The sequence below is a fragment of the Clavelina lepadiformis genome, chromosome 1 (genome assembly GCF_947623445.1).
Source record: "Clavelina lepadiformis chromosome 1, kaClaLepa1.1, whole genome shotgun sequence".
Taxonomy (NCBI): Eukaryota; Metazoa; Chordata; class Ascidiacea; order Aplousobranchia; family Clavelinidae; genus Clavelina; species Clavelina lepadiformis.
In genome coordinates, this window is record NC_135240.1 from 27,497,086 (window position 1) to 27,520,423 (window position 23,338).

Below are 23,338 nucleotides of genomic sequence, written 5' to 3' on the forward strand. Positions count from 1 at the left end.
GGACAATGCGCCAGAACAGGAGAGAAGTCCCGGAAGAGTGCAAAAAGAAAAAGGAGTTACGTGAAACGGAAGTGTTTAGGCATGACGACTTGTATTTTCAATGCGATTGCTTTTGTTAATTAAAATGCACAAAGCGGACATGCGATAGAAGTAGTTTTTTCGGAGCAACAGCACAGTTTTCTCAACAAAAAACGTTAGATTTGGGCCGTTTCGACCTTTTGCGTCAATTGATGCACTCCGTCCTTCAGTATACGAAATTTGCCGTCCTTCTAGTGTTAAGCTCACGTTATGTTTATATCCCCATTAGAAATTTTGCTTATGGTGCACCTGACAGGCTAAGTATGCTAATGATTGTAATGCCAAAGTTCGCGACCGCTAACGTAATATTTACAATTACTATAGAACATAAGGTAAAACGGCAACTCTCTGTCAGAAAATTGGCTCATAAGCCAACTTCGGCTTATACCATGCAAACTATCCAGTTGAGTTTTTGTCTTATAAATGAAACACATTTCACCAACCTCGATAGATTTAGACAACTTAACAAGACTTGTAAAAGCTTTTGCCTATGACTGTGTGAAAAGCTGAAACATTACGATTATCCAGAGCAAGGAGCAAATCTTTTTCCTGAAATGGCGAGGAGCCGTTGCTGAATGTTGAGGAAAGTTGCATGCTACGATTTTTTTCAGGATGGACATACCATTGTTCAGAGCTGGACACAAGCGAACTCGATTGAGTGCACGCTCGTTTTTTGTGAGCGGTCGCATGGACAACACTGAAATCACGTTTGCGAATGCACCCAAATTTATTTTTTTTACGCTCGCACTCGGTTACTCGTCACAAAATGCGCTGTGAGCACCATTTGCAGCTTACAAATTATCGATTTCTATTTATTGATCTGACAGTAGTTGTAATTTTCGGGTGATGGTGGTGTAAAAACTGAGACAGTGACGTATGACACGGAATTAGTCTATTTAAGTTGACTTTTTCAAACATGATCTAGATATGAACGACACTGATGTATGTAAAAAACTTGTTTGTATATATGATGTCTATAATCCAGTATTGTAAATAAAATGAAAATTAATTCCAATAAAAATACTATAATTCCAATAAGATTTCCTGGATGTAGGACGATTCACTACCGCGTCAATAACTTGCTCATGCTGCCCCTGGAAATATCAAATTTGTTTTAATGTTATGATGACAACTTACAAATGAAACAAGTCCTGCATTAGAAAATGCAATGGAATTGTTTAGCGAAAATATCCAGAAGAGACTACATAGCTTTTACCATAAAGAATAGGAGCTCGTTTGTGTCTTTTTTGTGGGTGCTTAATTTTTCATTCAAGAACGTGAGTGGAAGCGACTCTCGATTTTTCTAAATTATTGATGTCTCTGGATACTATTCGCTTGATGTCTACAGACTGAGTTTGAGTTTTTTTTAAAAAAAACATTGGCTTAAATTATAATTCATCTACAGAATTGTGATGTAATAATGGTTATGGCAAAAGACCTGTTTGGCTTCACTTTAAACGATTTTAAATCATGGAAAACTTTTGCCACCCTTCTTCACCAAGCAAGAGATCCATCTATTCTTGCTTATACTCGAATTGCATTTGGTAAGGCTGATTTTGCAACGAAGTTTTATCTAAATAATAACTGCGTGAACCAGCTCAAAAATGAAACATATTAAACTTTCATCTTTATCGTAGTTGCAGTGATTAAGCACAATAGTTTGTAATAATATTGCACAATTTTCACTGAAACTTATGATAATAATTAAACATATATTTTGTGTTCAAATTAATTGGATGAGACTTTTTAGGACTTTTAATGATCATTGACATCCCACAAGAAAGAGGAATGACTTCAGCCGACATCAATTATGGAGAGGATGGAGAAGAATTTTGTCGATTTCCTTTTTTCTCCTTCCTAAAACCACTCCCTGCCGACTTCATGATTTTGTTGTATTTCTTTATGTTTCTTGGTAAGACATCATCCTCATCTGTTCCAAAGCCTGGTAGATATTATGATGATCAAACATTGTTCTTATGAACATATGAACTAAATGGATATTTTTCTATGAATGTCAACATCACGATTCAAAAGCAATGAGCAGATAACCTCTTGCATTGTCACATGAATATGAATTAGTCAACCAGCTCACTTACAATTGACGAAGCGATTCAGAGTTTATGAAAGTTGACATATCAGTAAAAATCGCCCGAGCTGGTTGTCCACATCCTATTTGTTCTTTGTTTAACAATAGGTGTTTTTAGGAGCGCTTGGGATTATGTTGGGTTGCTGTTACAGGCTTAGTTGTCTCGTGTTTACTCTCGTTTACTGGTATTTCTTCCTGCTTGACAAATCAACTTGGAACAACCATTCTTATCTATACGGGCTTCTCGGATTTCTATTTCTCGTTACTGATTGCCACAGATATGCGTAAGTGTTTGGGCCTAGTTGTTGTTTACTCAGGTTTGTCATGATTTTATCGACATGAAAAAATGTTTCAGATCCGTGGATGGCTTGCTCAGGAAAGAACTGAGAGATAGCCATGTGCCACTGTGGAATTATGCATTATTCCGCTTTCAGGTATTCTAAGATTGGCTTGCTTACACTCTACACAAAGGATAATTGTATCTTTGAATCAGTCAATTACAGTCAATTATTGTAAACAGCAGTTGAGTTGTCACAAGTATCACGTGATCGATCACTTACATTTTAATCTCTTTTCTCTTTCAGATATTTCTGGTTTATTTTTATGCCGGCTTGAAAAAGACTAACTTTGATTGGTTGAGTGGTTATTCAATGCACCGCCTTTCCCGTCACTGGGTCTTCGACCCAATGAGGTAACATTCTGTGACTAGAACGCCCAAACCTTTGACAGCTGTTCCATTGCCTGCTTATTAATTTAGTTTGTTGATGTAATTGTGTCAAGTAATAAACCTTTGTCGATACAGAATCTTCTTAGATGATGCCAACATGGACTTCATCATTGTTCATCTCGGGGGATTCACCCTTGACATATCGGCCGGTTTCTTACTCTTCTTTGATCGGACAAGATACATTGGTTTTCTGCTCTGTGGGATGTTTCATGCCATGAACTCACAATTGTTCAACATTGGTACGCTTGTGCCGGTTGTAACGTCATCTTATTACAACAACGGGACGGATTATTATTTATTCTTGTTCATGTTGTTATTGCTATTAGAGTCATGTGACCTCTTGTCTGTAAAATACGTCACGAATTATGGAATATATTGAAATATGGAATCTGGTTCCTTTGCGCGAAGTACATTAACCAGTTTCTTGGCATTTGCAACTTTGTCAACGAGGCGTCGTGTTATTTTCTGTGCTATTTTCTCCTAGGTATGTTCCCTTACGCGATGATAGCGACCATGTTCTCGTTCTGTCCTCACAACTCATTCAAGGTGATGATGTCACGGTTGCCTGGCAACCATCACACCTCCCCTGCCCAAAAGAATGAAAACTGTATCTATGAAGACTCAACGAAAAAGAAAACGAAGATTATCAACATAAGGTGCAAAATGGTTTGTGACCTTTGATCTAAAATTTCATTTCTTAGTTAACAGTGTTGTATTAATCGTCAGAAAAGGCATTGGTGTTTGGTAGAAGATGCTTTTAAGGTGCTATTTATTTTCTTTAAGCTGGAAGCAAAGTTTTGCAGCAATTTTCACTTCACTGTACATCATTGAGCAACTTTTCTTGCCATACTCACATTTTGTCACCAAGGTGAGCCGAAACCTTCTGTGGATGAGCTCAGCTTAACACTTAGTCAGGTTAACGTACAATGGCAGCTATTCAGCTGGTTTTTCCTTCCAGGGGTACAATGGTTGGACGGAAGGTCCATATGGTTATAGCTGGGACATGATGATACATTCATTTCAAAACCAACACACCAAGATAAGATACGTCGATGGGTTTGGTGAAGAGGGCTACTTGAAGCCCGGGGTGAGTTTATTTAGTCGCATCCGTGATTTGTTAGAGCTGTTGTTAGTTGTCTATTCTTTTGCGTTGAACTTCCTGGAGGTATTTGAAAACTCAAAAGATATCATCAGAAGGTTGGATTTCATGAAAGCTCTAGAGGAAGCCTTTCAACGAGCCATCTGCTGACATGAACGCAGCATTTTGGTGCTGATATAACGTAGCTGGGCTTTGCCATGCTAATGAATGATATTTCACAAAAATAAAATGATTCCATAATTTATTTTTTAAAACGTTCATCGTCAGCTCAAACTTCCTTCATACTTTTGACAAACTCAAATAATTACCTGCACATGCTTGTGATGACCAGACATTGCTCAATTTTTCGCGATTTTTTTTGGGTTTATTTGGTCACAAACAAGCCAAATTCAATTAACTTGTGACGAAATCGTCGTCTTTTTCAGGCCTTTCTTAACGCGGGTCGCAGGAGGTGGTCCGCCCACCCTGATATGACAGTGCAGTACGCGAGATGTCTCAAAGATAGACTGGCTGGGATTGGGATCGAGAACGCTTCGATTTACTTCGACATCTGGAAGTCGATGAATGGAAGGTTCCAACAGAGGTCAAGTTCAAAACCAAAAAGTTCAAATAAGTGCAATTGAAATACTTTCGATATCGGTTGACTCGTTTAGGATGAACACCAAGTCTGAGGCTTCGATCTTGATATCTTGTTACAAATGTTGTCAATGTTTGTTGAATTTACCACAATATACCTCTTGATTTTATAAATTTCTATTTTCTGTTTTGTTAGGGTTGTCGATCCGCGTGTAGACGTGGCGAGTTATGATTGGTCCCCGTTCAAGACGGCGACTTTCGTGCTTCCGGTTCTCACGGAACTATCAAACTGGAGAGAGAAACTGAAGTCGATTCGAAGCGAACACAAAAACCAGACACTGAGTGTGGTGTTTGTAGCAGACTTTCCAGGTACGTCTGCTTATAAGTCAAACATTTCTCTTCAAACGTGGTAGTTGTTGTTCTTATTCCAAGGCATGGAATTGGAGAATTTTGTCCACGAGGATTTCAAGAACACCACTGTGGAAGTATTGAAGGGAAGAATCTCGGTTCATCTTGATTCGGACAAATCGAACTTGACACTGTCAGAGGGCAAGAGGTTTAAGGTTAAGCAGATACCTTTATTTTATGACAAGTTGATGTATCCGTGTTCACTTTACTGGTATAGTACATGCAGTAGCAGCATGCCGTAGCACTTCAAAGCTTTGGTTTGTTCAACCATTTGCGAGCTTGAACTTGTTAAAGTTTAACAATAGGAAGACCTCCAAGTCATTGTCATTAATATTTTCCTGCACGTTTTAAGCTTTTCTGGCTGTGACCATTTTTCCCGTGCGTTGATGCATGCTGATAGCAACAGGCTTTGATTTTTGTCCAGCGCGCCGATGGCCAAAAATAAAGAATGACGATGATAAAATCTCATTCAAATTAACGAGCTACCTCATTCTACTTGTGATTGATGTTTATAGATTGAAACAATCGCAACAGCCGACTTATGACGTATGTCGTATAACATCATCGTGATTGTTGCAGGTTCCCGGTGGTGATTATCACGTCATTAGAACAACGTCATCATCTACGTCATGCTACGTGTACGTGTACCACAACTCGACCGACGTTGAGATACATGGAAAGGTGGAAGAATATAGGAAAAGGATCAGCCAATCAGAGAACGGTGAGAAGGTTTCGTCATCACAGTCAGAACTTCATTTTAATGATGTCACAATTCTTTAACTGACTGTTTTTGACGTAATTAGATTTCTGGTTAACTCAGTCAATGGCAGACGACGAAGACCAAATGTAAGTAAACTTTTGCTTATGGTCTCATGCGCTTGCAGCTTGGTCCTGTTCAATATCTTCGTTTAAAACACTGCCGCAGGGTGTCGCAAGAGAGCTACTTATAGTAACAGAATTTTCTGTAAACGCCACTATACGACTTGTTGCCAATTCTTCCGCTAATAGGCGATGGTGTTCACAATTATGTAATCACTAGCACTATGGAGGAACTAGACCGTAGACAGACTTCTTCATTGACCGAAACTAACGTTGTAAAACAATCTGTTTCGGTTGCGTTATGTGGCGGCCTACCCGAGCTGAAATTTTCTCAATTTTTCCCCAGGATAGTTGAATTGTATTTGCGGGAAGAAGCGAAGAAAAATTCCCGAAAAATTAGTTTCTACAACCGAAGTGTTCGGTTTGTCCTTAAGAAATGCGCCATTTTCAGACGAAGGTGAAAGTCTACTGAGATGTATCATCAGGTTAACGCGTGTGTTATCTATTTCGGGCATTAAATGACGTTTTTTTATTGTTTTCTATTTTCAGTTTCCTTCTGTCAATTTACAGCGTCAGGAATATCTTGTTTGGAAGACCAAATCAACAGCAATTAAGTTTGGAAGTCGAACACCTCGATCGCTGGTTTTCACAAACGCAAGTTTCTACTTTTTATAATTGTTTAATCGTCGTCGTGTCGGTGATGACGTCATTTCACACACTATCTTTGTGCTTGTTGTTCAAAACAATGGCGAAATAGAGATATACGAATCGTTTATGTACATTGTGTCACAACCTGAAATCTTTCCAGGTATGCTCGTTTCAAGCCCGCGAAAGAAGAATCGGCGAAACCGAGTGACCGAGAAAATTTGAAAACCGAGCTGTGAATTTTTTTGCAAAATGTTGAAATTATCCTGATTGCCTGAAAAGATTTCAAGATACTTTGCATAGAATCGATCAACTATCTCAGGTTATTTTGCCGAGAAATTGATGTTTGGTTGGTTCGGAATATTTTCCTCAAGCAACAAACTTCTCACTTTCTTACCTTGGCCATACTTAGTGTCTCTGTGTAAGTGCGTCGCAGAAACTAAGTTTTGTAGCTTTGCCAAGATTCTGCCTCGTTTTACAGTTCTTTTATTTTCGTTTTTTTTTGCCAAATCAACACATGTCGTTTTCATTGTTTTTGGTTTATAGTGTTTTTAGAATATGTGCTACGGTTGTTGCGATTTTGGAATTTCACAAATCACTTGAAAACTTTTCAGTTTTGAATGTTTCGTTTTCTTTTATCTGCCGATTTTCTGCTGTCGCATAAGTATGAATTTTAACAGTTCGTTGAATAAACCTAAGAGACCGTTTCGGTTCCCAAAAGAATATTTGCTGTCGTAAAAAATTTGAACTGCTTTGTTTCACTAGTTAAGAATTTTACAGCGATGCCTCATAGTAATAGCATGTGACGAAATAATCAAATGGGAGAAATGGTCGGTGAAGTTCAAATACCAGACGTTGTTACGTAATATTTCACTTTGTTCTGCCTTTCCGGTTATTTTTTAGAGGGAATTTAAAAAAACTTTGGCCCCAGTTTCTGTTATATGAGCATGCGTCACAAAACTCAACATGAGAACAATATCACGTTGTTTCTCTTCTCAGTTATTAGAGGTAAGCTTTAAGGGGATTTCCCAGCATACAATGAACCAGGTGAGCCTTCTCAGCTGTTGTCGTGAAAGTGATAGCGAAGGAATACGTGGAAGTGGAAAATATTGATTTGGGTTCCAAAAACGCCACAAACAGCAACATAAAAACGAAAAACATGGTGAAACAAAAGACAATATTTTCGGTTTAGATCCCAAAGTATACTGGACTATGGTGCAGCGTCATCTCGTATACTGCTATTGATTTTCTGGTGGAAAATCGCGCAATGAACTGTTGTCACAATCATGCACGTCATAGGTGAAGAAATATAAAACAACTATTGCTGATAACCAATGTTCCCTCTAAGCTGCGCGCGTGCGCAAATGCGCACTGCTGACACGGTCTCCGCGCACAGAAAATCTGTGCTGCGCACAAGAAAAAAATCCAACCTGAATTGAAAATAAAATAAACGCATAATAATGGCCACAGTGCGCACGTGGAACGTTTGATGTTGCTCACAGTGGTCCAACGGACCGCTCAGGGAGTTAGTGTGTTTGCTCAGACTCGTGAAAAATTAGAGGGAACATTGCTGATAACGCAACTGGTGCCAATATTGCACCAACTTTTAATAGTTGTTTTAATAAAAACTTATTTCTCAGGAACTATTTCTTGTTACTATAACTTTGCTAACGGTAAATAGCTCCCGAAGCATTCCTGTGCAGTTGTTACGCATGATCTAGCAAAATGGGTTTATTGGTGTCACGGCATGAGTGCGCATTTCTTTTACACTTTGAAAATCTCAAAACAAATTGTATGACTTTTGTTTTTTTTGACCATGTTTTGCGTTCGAAACAAATCAATAAAAGCAACGTTTACGACTTCCATAACCTACACAGGGCTGGAAATATTTGCAGAACAAACATACAGCAAGTTAAGTGTTAAGACAAACAAAGCTCGACTTTTTACTTCTCGAATCGATTGACGCGCTTGATTGTTGACATCTAGTGACGGAATGATCAATTTACTAGAATTTAGTCTAGTTACACATATAGACTATTTACGTCAAAACTTTTCTGGGAACAAACTGCTTTCGTCAGCAGATATATAATAAACAAACACAGAAGACTTTCTCCCAAGCCCAGGAACCTTCCTATGTTGCGAAACCAAGGCCCTGAACTTTCACCTTCTTAAACTAGGAATGTCATAATCCGGCTTATAAAATGTTAGTGGCCGTGGATGGTCACGTTCCGTCTGGATCATACAGATTCTTATTTGTTAATTGATTGAAAGTATTTCCTCGACTTTGCTAATTAAAGGACAAAAATAAAAACGCCATCATAGTGCAAATTTGTTGACGCCATCAGCATAAACCGATCTTACCACCTGAGGCCGAACCACGAGACGCAAATTATGAGACAATGTTGTTTGATCCTCACTTCAATAGTTTGAAACAATTTGCCTTCGATTGTGAAGAAAATGTAGGATGTGCTTCTTTACTAAACACATTCGTGATAAAAATTTGAATCAAACTACGATGACAGACTCAGACATTATCAACTGCACAGCTGGTAGCGGATGTCACTACCGAAGCAGGCAAACCGATGCTATATGAGTGGGATGTATATTGTACCGCTGCATGTCTAGGCTATACAGTATATGAGCCTACAGTACAGGAATTGTGGTCAGATGTGAGGGACAACTCGGTCGATTGTTAACGCTTTCAATTAAAAATATGTGATAGATATTTTGTGAAATGTATAAAAAGAACTTATGACTTCATACATGTGCATTGCTGTATATACGTCCTGTAAAGTTTGTACAACTCTTACGTCTAGTCATCAGCTAACAAGGGAATTTTACCAAGTTTGGAAGACTATAGGAACACCATCTTACATCGTACAATATAACCTACGCATACGATTTAGGCTACATCATGTGAGAGAAAGTGCAACTTGCTAAGTTCAGACCCAAACAAGGTCGGATAACGACGTGTTTCGGTAAAAAGCTACTCCCAGTCCAAGACAATCTTGTTTGGTTTGCGTTATTCGTCAACATCATGTTTAACGAAAATGTTAAGCCAGTTCGTGTGTGTTAAGTTTATTTTATTTAACATGCTGATGCACCGCGACTACGAGTCACTTTTTCACGGGTTATTTTTACTACAATCTACAACTAATTTCTACAAACTGTAGATATTTCATACTGCTATGTAATCGTTGTGTGCCCACTGCGTATTTCTATTATACATTAGTTATATAATGACGTAGGTGTCTATTCCAACCTTTTATAAACTGTGCACCTTGTTTGTTTATGACTTTGTTCAACTTGTAAACAGTTTGCAGGTTACGTCATCAAACGTAAAGCGACTAGCAACTGCTCAAGCTTCCATCTCGAGAAGTTAATTTAGACTCGTTTTAAAAGCATTAGGCCAGGAGGAAGTTTAACAGTATCTGTCACCAAGAGGGAAGATAAAATTCTTCGCACACGTCCTAAAGCTTTTGTAAATGCCCCGCTACCGTTGTGACGTATAAGGGAAATTGTTTTCAACAAGACTGCCGTTGAATAAATACTGTATAAACTCATTTTATCGCACAGCGCACAAAATCCACTCTGCGCAGTACCTATCGAATTACCGATGACGCATTACAAATTCTTCGTAACATAACCTGATTCACTTAGGTACTTAATAACACACTTGTAATCATGTTTTCCCTTTCAGCACCCATTGCACTTTCTTGATAGCGACTCATATTTGCCTAATTATGCTATTCTGCCGCAAAGAGAGAAATATACAGTGTGAGGTAATTTTAAAAACTACCTTAAAGTAAACTTCTCTCGTCAACTAGTGGTTAGTCTTGATAAGAACCTACTTTCTTACTACACGGTATCTTGGCCCGGCATCATTAACCCGTTTTTATAGAGCTTAAGAGTGGGTGCTGATGTAGCCTACCGAGGATTATTAAGCTGTTTCATGCATGATGCAGTAATTGAATTAAAAAAGTTAGCTTCGAGTTAATGTAATGTTAAGTTCAACTAATTATTACAGCAGTTTACTTGGACTTACTTGCTCGCTATAAATAACCACTCAATACTCGAAGCGGTCGTGAATGAAAGAGTTCAGTGAAACACGCCGAAGGCGAGAACCTTCTTTCTTTCCACAATTTCTCGCGAGTTCTCTCGTTTTATTCAATGACCTTCTTTGTAAAGTTAACAGGGGCTTATATAAGCCAAAGACGAACTGAAACAACATTCCATTCAAAAGTATCTGCCTCAAATCTGCAGCCCGCATCAGTGAAAGTTAATCAAGTGAAGTTTTATTCGAAGATTAGAAAATGTCAGATAGCGGATGTCAAACTCAGCTTGCAGGGATAGAATGCGATGGAAGAATGATAAGTATGGCAAGAGACCCACCAGGTCAAAGAAGCGTTTACATTCCACCAGGTAAGTTTGATTGTGAATGTTACATTACATATATCGTTTGGTAGTAGTAATGGACAGTAGAAGGTATTCAAAGGTGGAAAATAAATTATTTGGCAGCGAAGCAGACAATCACCAAAAATTTGTTAAAATAACTTTTGTTTCTTCGTTTAATTGTTTAAAACCGCTGCGCAATGCTCGCCATGTTGTAGTCAGTGCTTTCGAATCAGACTTAATTTTGTTAAATCGTTAAAGATATCACGAGATATGTCTATGAAACTTTATTCAGCTTTCGTCACAAATAAAATTGAGTGTCGTAATAATGTGAATACAACAAAGTTAGCTTTTGTTGTAAACTACCGGTTTTTTTGTGCGGAAAGCTTATTTTGTAGGGATAGGTTTCCTTTGCGCTTTGTGTCGTCCCCATTGTCAATTGCTTTTTTAACGAGATTGAATGAAAGGAGTCGATCAATCGGAACCAAAGGGTTCCCCATCACCTAATTTCTATGCTTAAGTCGATTTTTAGTTTTATCAATTTTTTTTTCTTTCCAGGGGATCCTCATCGAGAAACTTATCGACTCTCCACCTACAAAGACTTTCCGACAGATTGTCAGGTTGACGTCAGGAGATTGGCCAGGAATGGATTTTACTTCACTGGGTTCAAGGACCGCGTCAAATGCTTCAGGCGAGTAAAGTTCATAGACAACATTTCTTCATCACGAATCTTTTACAAATATGGAAAACTCAGAACAATTAAGTATCAAAGTCACTTCATAACCTCCTCTTATTATGTAATAATATTACAGTTGCGGTCAGTGCGTCCAAGACTGGACAATCAGTGACAATCCTGACGACCCCGGTTGGCACAGACACGATTGCCAACATGCACGAGGTCAAGATACGTCAAACGTTCCAATACGTAAGTGATATTTCCTTCAATTCCTTGTGTGGTAAATATAAATGTATCAGGGTTGTAGTTTCAATGAATAAGTCATGAGAGCGACAGTTTGGCGACGTCTATGTAAGGAATTCGTCTGTACCGAATTACTTCCCTGTATTGTGCTGAACAAACGAGAGTGTATTTCTTACTCTGTATCTCGTAGCCAGATTGCTTCCTCCTATTAAGTATGAAGGAGGTTTTTGACCTCAAGTACAAACTATTATAGTACGAAGAAACATACGACAAGCATACGGATTAGCATGGTTACTATGACGTACGAAACTTTCTTAAACGAAAAATTTCCACGTCTCTGGATATTTTTCTCGTTTTTCATAAACTCGATAAACTTATTTATTTTTATTTCACAGTTTCAATCATTCAACGGTTTGGTCAAACGGAAGGTGCCAAGCCCCAACCCCAGTCACTTCATAACAGACCACCCACACGTCCCAGCCATCCCAGCGCCGGGGAGATTCTAACCCATGGGTTGGATTTTACCGATGAACCTGTAGAAGTGAACACAACTAGCGCTTACCAGACCGCAACGGTTGCCCAGGCAACCAGGGTACCGCCACCTAGTGTGGTTGTTGCAACCAGGGCAGCTGAGAGAAATCCACCTGATCACGTGATAAACTCTACGTTGGGAGAAATCGAAAGATCGCGACCGACGACGAATTCTTTGTTTCCGTGTTCGAATTCTGTGAATCCCCACATGAGGAGCGAGGAATCTCGTCTTCAAACTTTCCTGGATCACTCATCATCGTGGCCTGCTCATAGGATTCGGGCAACTCCCAGACAAATTGCAAAGGCAGGAATGTATTACTTGGGTGAGTGGATCTGATGATGTACTGGCTCGATAATATAATGTAGTGTAATGTATGGGTTATGATATTTTAAACAAGACTTAACAGATAAAGTAGAATTTGTTTGTTAATGCTACATTTACTTACTTTTTGTATAAAGTTCTCTGTGTACTTCTCCAGGTGTAAGAGATCGAGTAAAATGTTGGTATTGCAACGGAGGATTACAAAATTGGGAGAGAGATGACGATCCATGGGAAGAGCACGCCAAATGGTTTCCAATGTAAGTTGAACGCTAAGTTCGAAATACAAAAATTTCGTTTAAAACTGTTGATATGTTGATGTTGATATAATGTTGATATAAACCGACGTTGTTGATATAAAAAATGATTATTATAATGTTGATATAAAAAAATGTTGATATAAACCGACTTTTTCTTCGCAATAAATTTAACCTCAAGTTGTTTTCATCTCAGGTGCGAGTTTGTTCTTCAAAGGAAAGGAGTTGATTTTGTTCACAACATCGTGTCCAGGTTTCCTAATCTAAGGAGACCGATGATACGAAATCCATCCAACATCGCTCAAATAAACAGGATAAGAAGAGCGCTGGATATACCTAAGTAAGTAGAATTTATGACTTATGTGGTCTTCAATTAACGATATTTTGCTTGTTTGACTGTAACAGTTTATTGTAGTCATCATATATCTTTACCAAATATATTTCATGAACTAATACAACAAATATCTTGCAGTGTCCAGCAATCTCCATTCCACTGTCAAAGGCTGCAAACGAGTGGTCCTGTGATCATTGATCCTCGCGAGGAACAAAGAGAGCGGAACAGAAAAATTGATGAGATGATGACAACATCCGAAGTTGTGTCCAACGCAAAGCAAATGGGATTTGAAGAGAAAACCATCAGAGCTGCGTTGAGGAAGTGAGTTTTAAGGAAAATTACTTGGTAAAAGTTTACTGACGCAATCAATATTCCATTGTGATCTAATAATGATATTATAATTCAGACGACTGGAAAGTTGCAACTTGCCGTTTTCAACTTTGGAAAACTTGGTTGATGCGATCCTTGCTCTCGATAGTTCAAATCTTCCTGAAGATGTAGATTCCACAGAACCCGAGCCTGAACCCGGAATAGAAGCTTCTCCATCGGTCAGCAACATCACCCGGACACAAGGAGTTCGGGAGATTCGTCGTTTGGAGGAGGCGAGGATGTGCAAGAGTTGTCACCACGACCAAGCTAACATGGTCTTCATGCCTTGCGGCCACCTCGCATGCTGTACATCGTGTGGAGGAAGTTTGGAGAACTGTCCGGTGTGCCATTCAACTGTTCGGGAAAGAGTGAGATCTTACATCGTATAATGGGTCAAGAGTTCTTAACACTAGAAGGACGGGACGCGTCAATTGACGCATTTTCAACCTAAGTGCATCTATAACTTTTAAGTGGTGCATCGCACAACCGTGATATTTCCTGACTTTTCCTACATTAGTGTTAGGTAACTAACCCATGAATATGAAGTTTTTATTTTACCGGTAGAGATAATTAACGTGGTCACTACCTAGAAGGACGGGGCGCGTCAATTGACGCTTTGTTACTTCACACTACAAAAACCAGTTCTCGCGATAGAGAGCATTGTTTTTTTCTGCTGATAATTACAGGTTTATCGAATTAGGTCACAGCTGCCAGCACAGAAGTGTAACAAACGTGTTGACAAACTATGCAAGTCGACTTTTGCGCAAAACAGAGTAGTTTCGTCACAAGCGCAACCTAATATCAGAATTTTTGAAGTTTATCGAAGCGTAAGTGTAGTAAGAGTTTCTTAGTTAGATAAATTAGATGAATTAGATAAATTCGTCGGGTCGGTGGTTGCTCGTGGCGTGACAGGAGGACGCAATTTCCCTGTGAAGTGTTTGTGGGGGAATTCGTGGGGATGTCCGATGTTTTCCCAAACCATGGCAAGAGACAGGTTTCTGGAGCTCATACGATTCCTTCGCTTCGATCTGAAGACGGAAAGGCGTAGGAATCTATTGCATGATAAATTTGCACTCGCTTCACAAATTTGGAACAGTTTTATATCAATCTGCCAAAAAGCACTCATTCCACAGTGGAAGATAACTGTGGATGAGCAACTATTGCCGTGTAAGGCACGCTGCAAGCTCATCCAATATATGGCCAATAAACCAGTCAAGTTTGGTCTAAAGTTCTGGCTGACAGTTGACGTCGAAAACAAATGTTTATTCAACGGTTTTCCTTACGTTGGAAAAGATGACGCAAGGAGCCCCCAAGGGAGTGTGCCCACCGACGTTGTACTGAAACTCATGGCGCCGCTTTTTCAAGGAGGTTACAACGTCACTTGCGATAATTTTTTCACCTCACTTGACCTGGCGTTGCGACTTGCGGAAAAGAAGCGCAGCCTCGTAGGGACAATGCGCCAGAACAGGAGAGAATTCCCGAAAGAGTGCAAAAAGAAAAAGGAGTTACGTGAAACAGAAGTGTTTAGGCACGACGGCTTGTATTTTCAATGCGATTGCTTTTGTTAATTAAAATGGACATAGCGGACATGCGATAGAAGTAGTTTTTTCGAAGCAACAGCACAGTTTTCTCAACAAAAAACGTTAGATTTGCGCCGTTTTGACCTTTTGCGTCAATTGACGCACTCCGTCCTTCTAGGTATACGAAAATTGCCGTCCTTCTAGTGTTAATTCGAATTCTTAATCTTGATATTTTAGCAATGCATTCATTTTTTAATTGTTGTCAAGTTCCAATGCAGTTAAATCCATACTACCTGGTGCATTTTGCGCAAATCAATCGTGGAAATCTTGTTTTTGTGGTGCCCAGTGCTATATCTTTGCAGTGTTAACTGTTACACGATGCTATTAAATTACCTGTATACGTGCGCTTCGCTTTAAATAATGTTGAACAATCTTTTGTGTGAATGAGAAATACGAAGCAAAATAATGTTATACATTACCGTGTGTTTTTTTATCAAAGTTGATTGATTTATTACGTTTCGAAAAGTCTATTTTTATATCATATAATATTTATTTAGCTATATTTTTTGTATTTGTCGACTTACATTTTATTTATTTGTTTTTTTTGTAATATTTAACCGTTTTTAAAAGGATTTAAATCCTAGGTTTTTTACTTTATCGGCTCGACAGCAAATACTTCGTTGCTTCATGTCAATACGTTTTATTTGTCGTAATAAAGTCTAACATAGAAAACTAACATTAACTGGATTGAGTGAATTTTGTTGCTAGAAACAATATTTGAAAACAAAGTTGATGAACAACATAAAAGGTTAAAAGGGGAAATAATTCTCAAACACATCACCATAACAACCGTTTTGCTTGATTTTTCCATGGTCTATAGAATTTCACAGCAAGTTTAAAATGTCAATATATAAGTCGACAGCAGTTCTCCACCAAAATCCCAGTTTGAAAGGTTTTGGAAGGCGAATGGTTGAACAAATAAAACAGTTTGAACAAAGCCATCGTCGGATCATAAAAGCAGCAAAAACGTTAAAAATTGTGTATCTGTGAAATGGAAGACAAGTTTAAAACTTTAAATACTGAGTTAAATTGGGCAGAAAATGCGACAATAACATTCGCAACGCTTGGTCAGTGAATAATGCATAATTCTAAAAGATGACTCTTAATTTGTCCCACTCAGACTCAAGATAACATCCATTTCTGCAATGATCTCGTCGCAAGCGGCATTAGCACTTCCCGAATACAACTCTCAGGAAACGAACTGCTGGACAATTTCCTGTTTCCATTCTCGCAGTGCGTCATCGTGTTTGCTTCTTGGTCGCATTCTCTGAACTGTAGCGCAAGTACACTAGACTTGAGATCTTCCATTTCAAACCAGAACATGCAGATTGGTATATTGTTGGCACGCTTGACTTGACATTGTCACCAAGGATTCTAAAAACCTCAATCTGGTTTTGGGCGATGCTTTTAAGATTGATGCAAATCGCTTCGGTTGAAGATTGGTTGATTGACTCAAAGCACTCTACCCATGAACCTAAGTCTTGATGACGATCATTACTGAGATGCTTCTCCTAAAAAACGTTCTAGTCCTGAAATTTGTTCACACTGGAAAGTCGCATGGAACATGTTTTATTTAGAAGTTTCATCTTGAAAAAATTCGTGTCATTCAGTGACGGGTTTTATACTTTTATGTCAATTAGAACAAAACAGCATCATCAGGGGAACATGTTCGCGTTTCTTTTCTTAATACGGTCTTGGTCTTATCACATCTGCTATTAGTTTTATCCCAATAACATGGATTTTGATCTGTGTTGTTCTTATTCGTTCCATGAAATAGATATATGGACGCCAACGACAACATATTTTTTAGCTTTTGATTTTTGGTCTGACTCTGTCGCTTAATACAGTAAACAAATGATGTAATGAAATGTCGATAATATTTATCAATCTCGTAACAGCGTATGATAATCTCACGAGATTAAATACAAAACATTTGCAGCAAATATAATAATGAAATAAAATACGTACCGAACAATAAAAAGGGAAATGACGCAACATAGCCCACACAAACTGTTACGATGCAAATAAATGGTTCATCATTATCATTTCCTTGTGAAGTATTGCAATTTATGACCAGAACGAAGCTAATAAACGTGATGCCAGCCTTCAAGCGTTTGTGCGAGTTTCCTTTTTAAGACTTTGATAATGTGTTTGTTATTCTTGATAAACTGCCGATTACCTTGTAAGGAAATTATGACGTGTACTAGTCGCAGCGTTTACCGAAACCAGTTTTATAAACCATTGCATTGCAGCACGAGTGTTGAATATGTTTCCAAATATGCTGTTAGCATCGTTTGAGCTGAACATATCCGAATAAACTGTTATACACTGGGCCCGAGAGTGAAAGCAAATATTTGCCGAATTAAACACAAAGTAAACAAATCAAACTGAACTGGGCAATAGTCCAAGTAAGGATGATAACGCAGTTGTATTGACGTCCTGTGACTGGCACTTCCTGTAAAATCAATTCTTGTAACAACATTTTATCGGTTGGATAATTATCTATTAGAACATTTTCTCCACACAAATTACAGGAAAAACAGAGCATAATCAACGTAAAAAGTTACACTTACAAATAAGGACGTGATGTAATGTTTTAGAATAAAAAACGCTGATCAAGTTATTTCTATTATATGTTACTTTGATATTTACTAAACGGTACCACTTTGTATTTCGTCAACAATATGCTCAAACTGTGGGGCCTTTTGTTTAGTTCCTATGCTCTGGGGCACTAAAGAAATATGCGATGAAAAGTTGGTCAGATGAAAAGAAAAATCGGTCACGAGTATTTGCAGATTAGTGAAGCGATGTTGTAGAAACAAAGGATTCCAATCAAATCCACTTTGGGGAATTTTTTATTTCCCTACAATTTCGGTGACTTTATGAGTTTTAACGTGTTTCCATCCCTTTATTCATGAACGAAACTGTAGACAACGTTCAACGTTGCTGCGAAAGGTCGATCTACTTTTTGGAAGCTTTAACAAAACAAGAACTTTGACGTCATTTAAATCAAGTTGCTTATAACTTTTGTAAATATTTTAAGTGGATATTGAGATCACACAAAATTAATTTTAGGTAAAACTTTGTAAATTGGAGAGCAATCACCATTCTGCAGAGTAATTCAATTTTGTCGGTGCCTCGATTTTAAATGGATTAAGATAGATAAATTTGGTATAGATTCGGTTTTTTTCTGTCTGAGTTCATCGATGCAATTTTTAAATTCCTGTCGTGTAGTTAAAAACAACACTATCTACACCTTTTACCACAGCAGCCAAATCGTGGCCAGCTAAGTTCAGACACAACCAATATGAGAAAATAATGAGGTAACTTGCTAACTGCGCATTAAAATGTGAACGTTTGATAAAAACTTGGTTGATGCGATCCTTGCTCTCGATAGTTCAAATCTTCCCGAAGACGTAGATATCACAGAGCCCGAGCCTGAACCCGGAACAGAAGCTTCTCCATCGGTCAGCAACATCGTTCGGACACAAGAAGTTTGGGAGATTCGTCGTTTGGAGGAGGCGAGGATGTGCAAGAGTTGTCATCACGACCAAGCTAACATGGTGTTCATGCCACTTGCGGTGGTGTTCATTGCGGCCACCTCGCATGCTGTACATCGTGTGGAGGAAGTTTGGAGAACTGTCCGGTGTGTCATTCAACTGTTCGGGAAAGAGTCAGATCTTACATTGCGTAAATCAGTAATGCTAAATCACGCCAGTATGTTTTATTAATTGCCCTGATTTTTTGGTTAATGATTTTGTAACCGTCAATTGCATAACAAACATGCGAGAAAAGTTGTGTATTGTCGATTTGTACTTTTGAAATTTGCGAATATTTTTTGCATCATTTTCTATACAAATTTGATTAAATTGTTGCCACTTTCCAAAATTTTTTAAATTTACCTCATTGTTTCTTATTTATTTGCTTTTTCCTTTGTTTTTTTACTGATATATTTTTAGCTTTGAATTAAATCGTTTTATTTATTTAAAAATATATTTGTTTATTTATTCCAATTTTTATATTATAAGCGAATCATATCATCGTTCACGCCCATAGCTTCGCAGTAATAGAAAAAATAAACGAAATAAAACCGAATTATGGTGTCATTTTTTTTTTATAAAATGCTATTTAGCCTATCTCCGTATAAGCTAATTTTCTTGTAACACATCCTGCTTATTTTACAAACTTGGTATTATTTTTAAATATCTTGTTTTATGACACAAGTCTTGCAATACAGCGACGACCGAGTTTAAGTTTGTTTAAATTTTCACGTCTGTGCAAAGTGTTTCCCTAGTTCAAGCGATTTCTATATATGGAAGATGTCACTTGTCTGAATTGCACGATAATGATAACCAAAGAAATATATTCATTAATTTTTCACCAATTAATCATCGAAAATAAAAGCATGATGTTGCCGAATTGCTTTAAACATTCAAATTTTAACGACGCAAAAATGTATTGTTATTCAAGATACCAGTATTGTGACGTGGCAATATAGCATAAAAGTAAAACTTTCTGACTTTGCTTCTGTATTTTCTGAAATTGAAATACTTATGAATCGGAGAAACTGTTTTTACGAGCAACGTCACAGATGAATCAGGGAATTTGTCATAAGTATTTCCAGTAACTCTACGTCATTGGAGGGAGATTGTTCGGGGACCAGGAAAATACCCAACTGACGCCTGATCTTTAGGTAATTGTGTTTAGTGCGATAAGATACGATGTTTCTCGTATCTTATTGCTTTTAGAACTCTCAGGGTAACCCCCTCGATAAATCCCCTGCCGTAAATAGGTTTCCATATTTTCTGAATGAATCACTTGCTTGCTGTTTCCTTAACGAATTAACTAGGCAAATGACGTATGACAAACATTGATCGGGAATCAACGATGCGTAAACAGCAAAACAAAATGAATAACAAAGGAGAATAATTTCGACTCAAATTGACGTAAAATTACGACAATCCCATCATTTGTGGGTTTTGTTGCAACATTAAATCATCATTTATAATAATTATTTCAATATAATGGCAAATTATCTTGATTCTTTCATACATAGAGACAGCTTACTCATGTATGAAACCAATAAACATTGACCACGCTGACGCATTTCGTGGCGAACAAACACTTAACAGTTTGTTGATTTTCTCGCCGAACCTTTCCGCATTGCAAAGTGCAAACTCAAGTATAACGGGTTCGTTTGCTGTCTTGATATTCCACATTACACTGGTCACTGTGGGAGCGAAAACATGGTGCCAACTATGCTAAAAAAAACGCTGACATCAAAGGGTAAGCGGTAAATAACAAAAAGGGGAAAAGTAGAAAAGGATAAAAAATCTTTATTACAACGGTTCTGTAACAAATGTATTATAATTAGAAATAAATTCATTGAAAAAATAAGACAAAAATACGAATTGTTTCTTGACTTGAAATAAATGAGTTTGGTTAAGTTAAGTCGCCCTCAGTTTGCGTCGAAAAGAAAGAGATATTTGATATTTACTGTACAAAGGTTTGTTGAACAAACAAAGATTCGCCGAACAAAGACTTGCGAGAAATACGGTTGAGACTAATGATCACAACACGGCTGATTGACGCAAATGCATTGTCTCTTTAACCAAAGCTGTAGACGTCAACTGGATAAAGAAAAATATTTACTTGACAAAGTTTAAAAATGCCAAACTTTGTCATTTTAATTTCCTAAACTAAAAAGGGATATTATGAAAAGCATATGTAACTTGTATATTGTGTGTATATTACATATAACTTGTGTATATATTGTGTATATATTACATATAACTTGTGTTGCTCGCACAAACCACAAGCCAAGTTAGCTTCCGAAGTTCTCTGACTATTTACGGCACTTAGTCAACCAGAATTTGCATTAAAATTCCTATTTGTATTCTTTGCTTCGTTAAAAATGGTAAACTCTGGCAAAAATCAAAATCATAAAATAAAACACCTTTGGATTTATGCTTCAGCGCTTCGCTGCATATGATATTTCGCTTCGACGACCTTCTTCAACGTATAAGTTTCAATACTACCGAGATTTGTCTCACTTTGAAAACACAAGTAGCCTACGTCGTCAATGATCCGTTAACTCCATGAACTTTTCCAGCATTATAAACCACATGAGCAACTACAATGTACGTGATATCCACAACTTAAGTACATTGTACAGGTATAACAAGATCGTCATAATGTATTTATTATGCTATATTTTCCACATTGATTCGTTGGGGATAATGACGTAGTTATATAAAGCTTTTAAATATTTGTCTTTTTGCCCTTCATTGCATGGAACTTATTTAAAGCTTTTTAGTCAGGAATTAGATAATTTGAAGTGACAAATGTTTTCCTGTTTGTTTGTGCTTCACAGAAATAAAGTGCAAAATAAAATCCACATCATGCAGTCTTCGTGACTAAGGCGCAATTGCGTTAAGGAAGCGGATGTGACGTTTTACCCTTAATTTATGCATTGGTCATAATAAACTTATGTGACTTTAATACCGTCAAAGATTAGGTAACAAAAGCTATAAGCATCGCAACAAACGGTGATGTAACGAAGCGAGCATAGAATGGCAACTGTATATATCTTCTGTTCTTGCTCCATGCACTCACCGAGAGCATTGTGCAAAGCAACGTGTTTAATTGGAAGCTTTGGTCAAGGCAGTTAAAGACCAAATATAATAAATAGCAAACATATTTGAGGCCGAATTTATTCAGTGATGAGTCTAAGGATGGCTAAAGTTAGTCGGCTTTAGAATGAGAATGCAATGAACGAAATGCGCGAGTTAAAACTATAACAAAAAATTTGGAATTTGTGACGTCGTTCGAAGCCTAGGTGCTGACCATCCCCTTCGAAACGGAGAAGATGATTTTACCGAGCTAGCCCTTGTGCAAGTTCCAATTGTTACATATTTTTTATTTGTTTTTTAGATTATTTCAATCTTATTGCACAAATTTAGAACTGCCCATTGAAAAAGAGCATCTGTTTCGTTGATGCTTTGCTCAGGAGCATTACAACGGTAACGCGATTGTATATAGAACACGAGCCGCATTAATGCGATTCCAGCGCTCTGTGTGGTTCTCACTCTGAGGAACGCATACCACTTGCGGCACACGAGCTTTTCAAGTGGCATTTCAGTAGCTTTCAGAACATGCCAAGCTTTTTGTCGAATGATTTTTGGGAAGTTTATTGTTGCAACTAAAATACTTTTAATAACGTATTTATAATAATAAGTAACAATGGTAATACAGTGGTAGTAGCAATAATAAGTACAATTAAGCAAATTAAGGTTATATAGAACCAGTTAGCACACAGCGTAGTAAAAACACAAGCGGTACGTCGATAGTAATGAGAAAAACTTTGCGGAAACACTGGCCTTGGTGAAGAACAGAAACGTTCGACAAGTTGATTTAACTTAATTAACAAAGATGGCTAGCAAACATGGCAACATGGTTTTAGGCTTTAACGCCGCTTACAATGGTATGCTACAGGTTATTGTTGTCAATACATTATTTTTTCTTTAAATCTGTTTGAGTGTGGATGTGATCACCCGGTCACTGAACAAGAGTAGCTTTGTATTGTGTGACCGTATTTTGCATGTTTTTTCTCTTCCTCGGCACCTTGCACACGTGATAATTAATCAGCGAATCAACTCCTTGACCAGCTGCATGCTTAAAATAGACAGAAACAAACCGAGAAACGAAATCGCGGCTTGTAATCGTACTTGTGATTGGCAGCTGGGTGTCATGTAGCAATTTAATGAACCAAAACGCTTAAAGGGATACATCTTTTGACATCTAATTTCAACTTTTATTCTGAGGTAACTATCAATTTCAAGGACGTGATTTGGCGAAACTATTTTGACAAATAAAGTAAAAACCGACCAGAAATGTCCGCGGCCGGAGTGAGCAACAGAGGTTGCCATACCAACCGATGATGACGACGATGACCATCACAATTTGCGTCAAAGATCGCCTAATAGAAACACTAAACGCGAGCGATATTGGTATCCAGCAACTTTACAACCTTAACATGAAGGGCGAGCGCCCAGAAAACTCGATCTCAAACCAAAGAATAATTGTCTGCAAATATACCGGAAAAGAAATTTTTCGTTAATATTAAATGATTAAGCAATTATTGCCGAAAATGCATTGCAAATTTACGGCTGTTTATGACGGAGGTAGCAACGATAACGA

General features: G+C 37.8%; 2 protein-coding genes across 3 annotated transcripts; both read left to right on the top strand.

Annotated features, from left to right (window-relative positions):
• Positions 1-1,487: 1,487 nt before the first annotated feature.
• Positions 1,488-7,161, top strand: LOC143444692 (vitamin K-dependent gamma-carboxylase-like). Its single transcript, XM_076943593.1, has 17 exons — positions 1,488-1,622; positions 1,829-1,990; positions 2,283-2,448; positions 2,520-2,598; positions 2,749-2,855; positions 2,967-3,130; positions 3,376-3,547; positions 3,675-3,759; positions 3,850-3,978; positions 4,416-4,573; positions 4,763-4,935; positions 4,999-5,129; positions 5,554-5,695; positions 5,778-5,820; positions 6,140-6,250; positions 6,343-6,447; positions 6,602-7,161. Exons 1-17 carry the CDS (start codon positions 1,499-1,501, stop codon positions 6,675-6,677), a joined length of 2,127 nt encoding a protein of 708 aa, XP_076799708.1. The 5' UTR covers positions 1,488-1,498; the 3' UTR covers positions 6,678-7,161.
• Positions 7,162-8,883: 1,722 nt separating this feature from the next.
• LOC143444757 (baculoviral IAP repeat-containing protein 7-like) lies at positions 8,884-15,815 on the top strand. 2 transcript variants are annotated; one of them, XM_076943599.1, is made up of 8 exons: positions 8,884-10,860; positions 11,389-11,521; positions 11,643-11,755; positions 12,178-12,603; positions 12,760-12,859; positions 13,053-13,196; positions 13,329-13,511; positions 13,597-15,815. In XM_076943599.1, exons 1-8 carry the CDS (start codon positions 10,752-10,754, stop codon positions 13,946-13,948), a joined length of 1,560 nt encoding a protein of 519 aa, XP_076799714.1. In that variant the 5' UTR covers positions 8,884-10,751; the 3' UTR covers positions 13,949-15,815. The 2 variants fall into 2 exon arrangements, with proteins under 2 accessions (XP_076799714.1, XP_076799712.1); XM_076943597.1 differs by having other exon boundaries at positions 8,885-10,860; positions 12,145-12,603.
• The last annotated feature ends 7,523 nt before the right edge of the window (positions 15,816-23,338 follow it).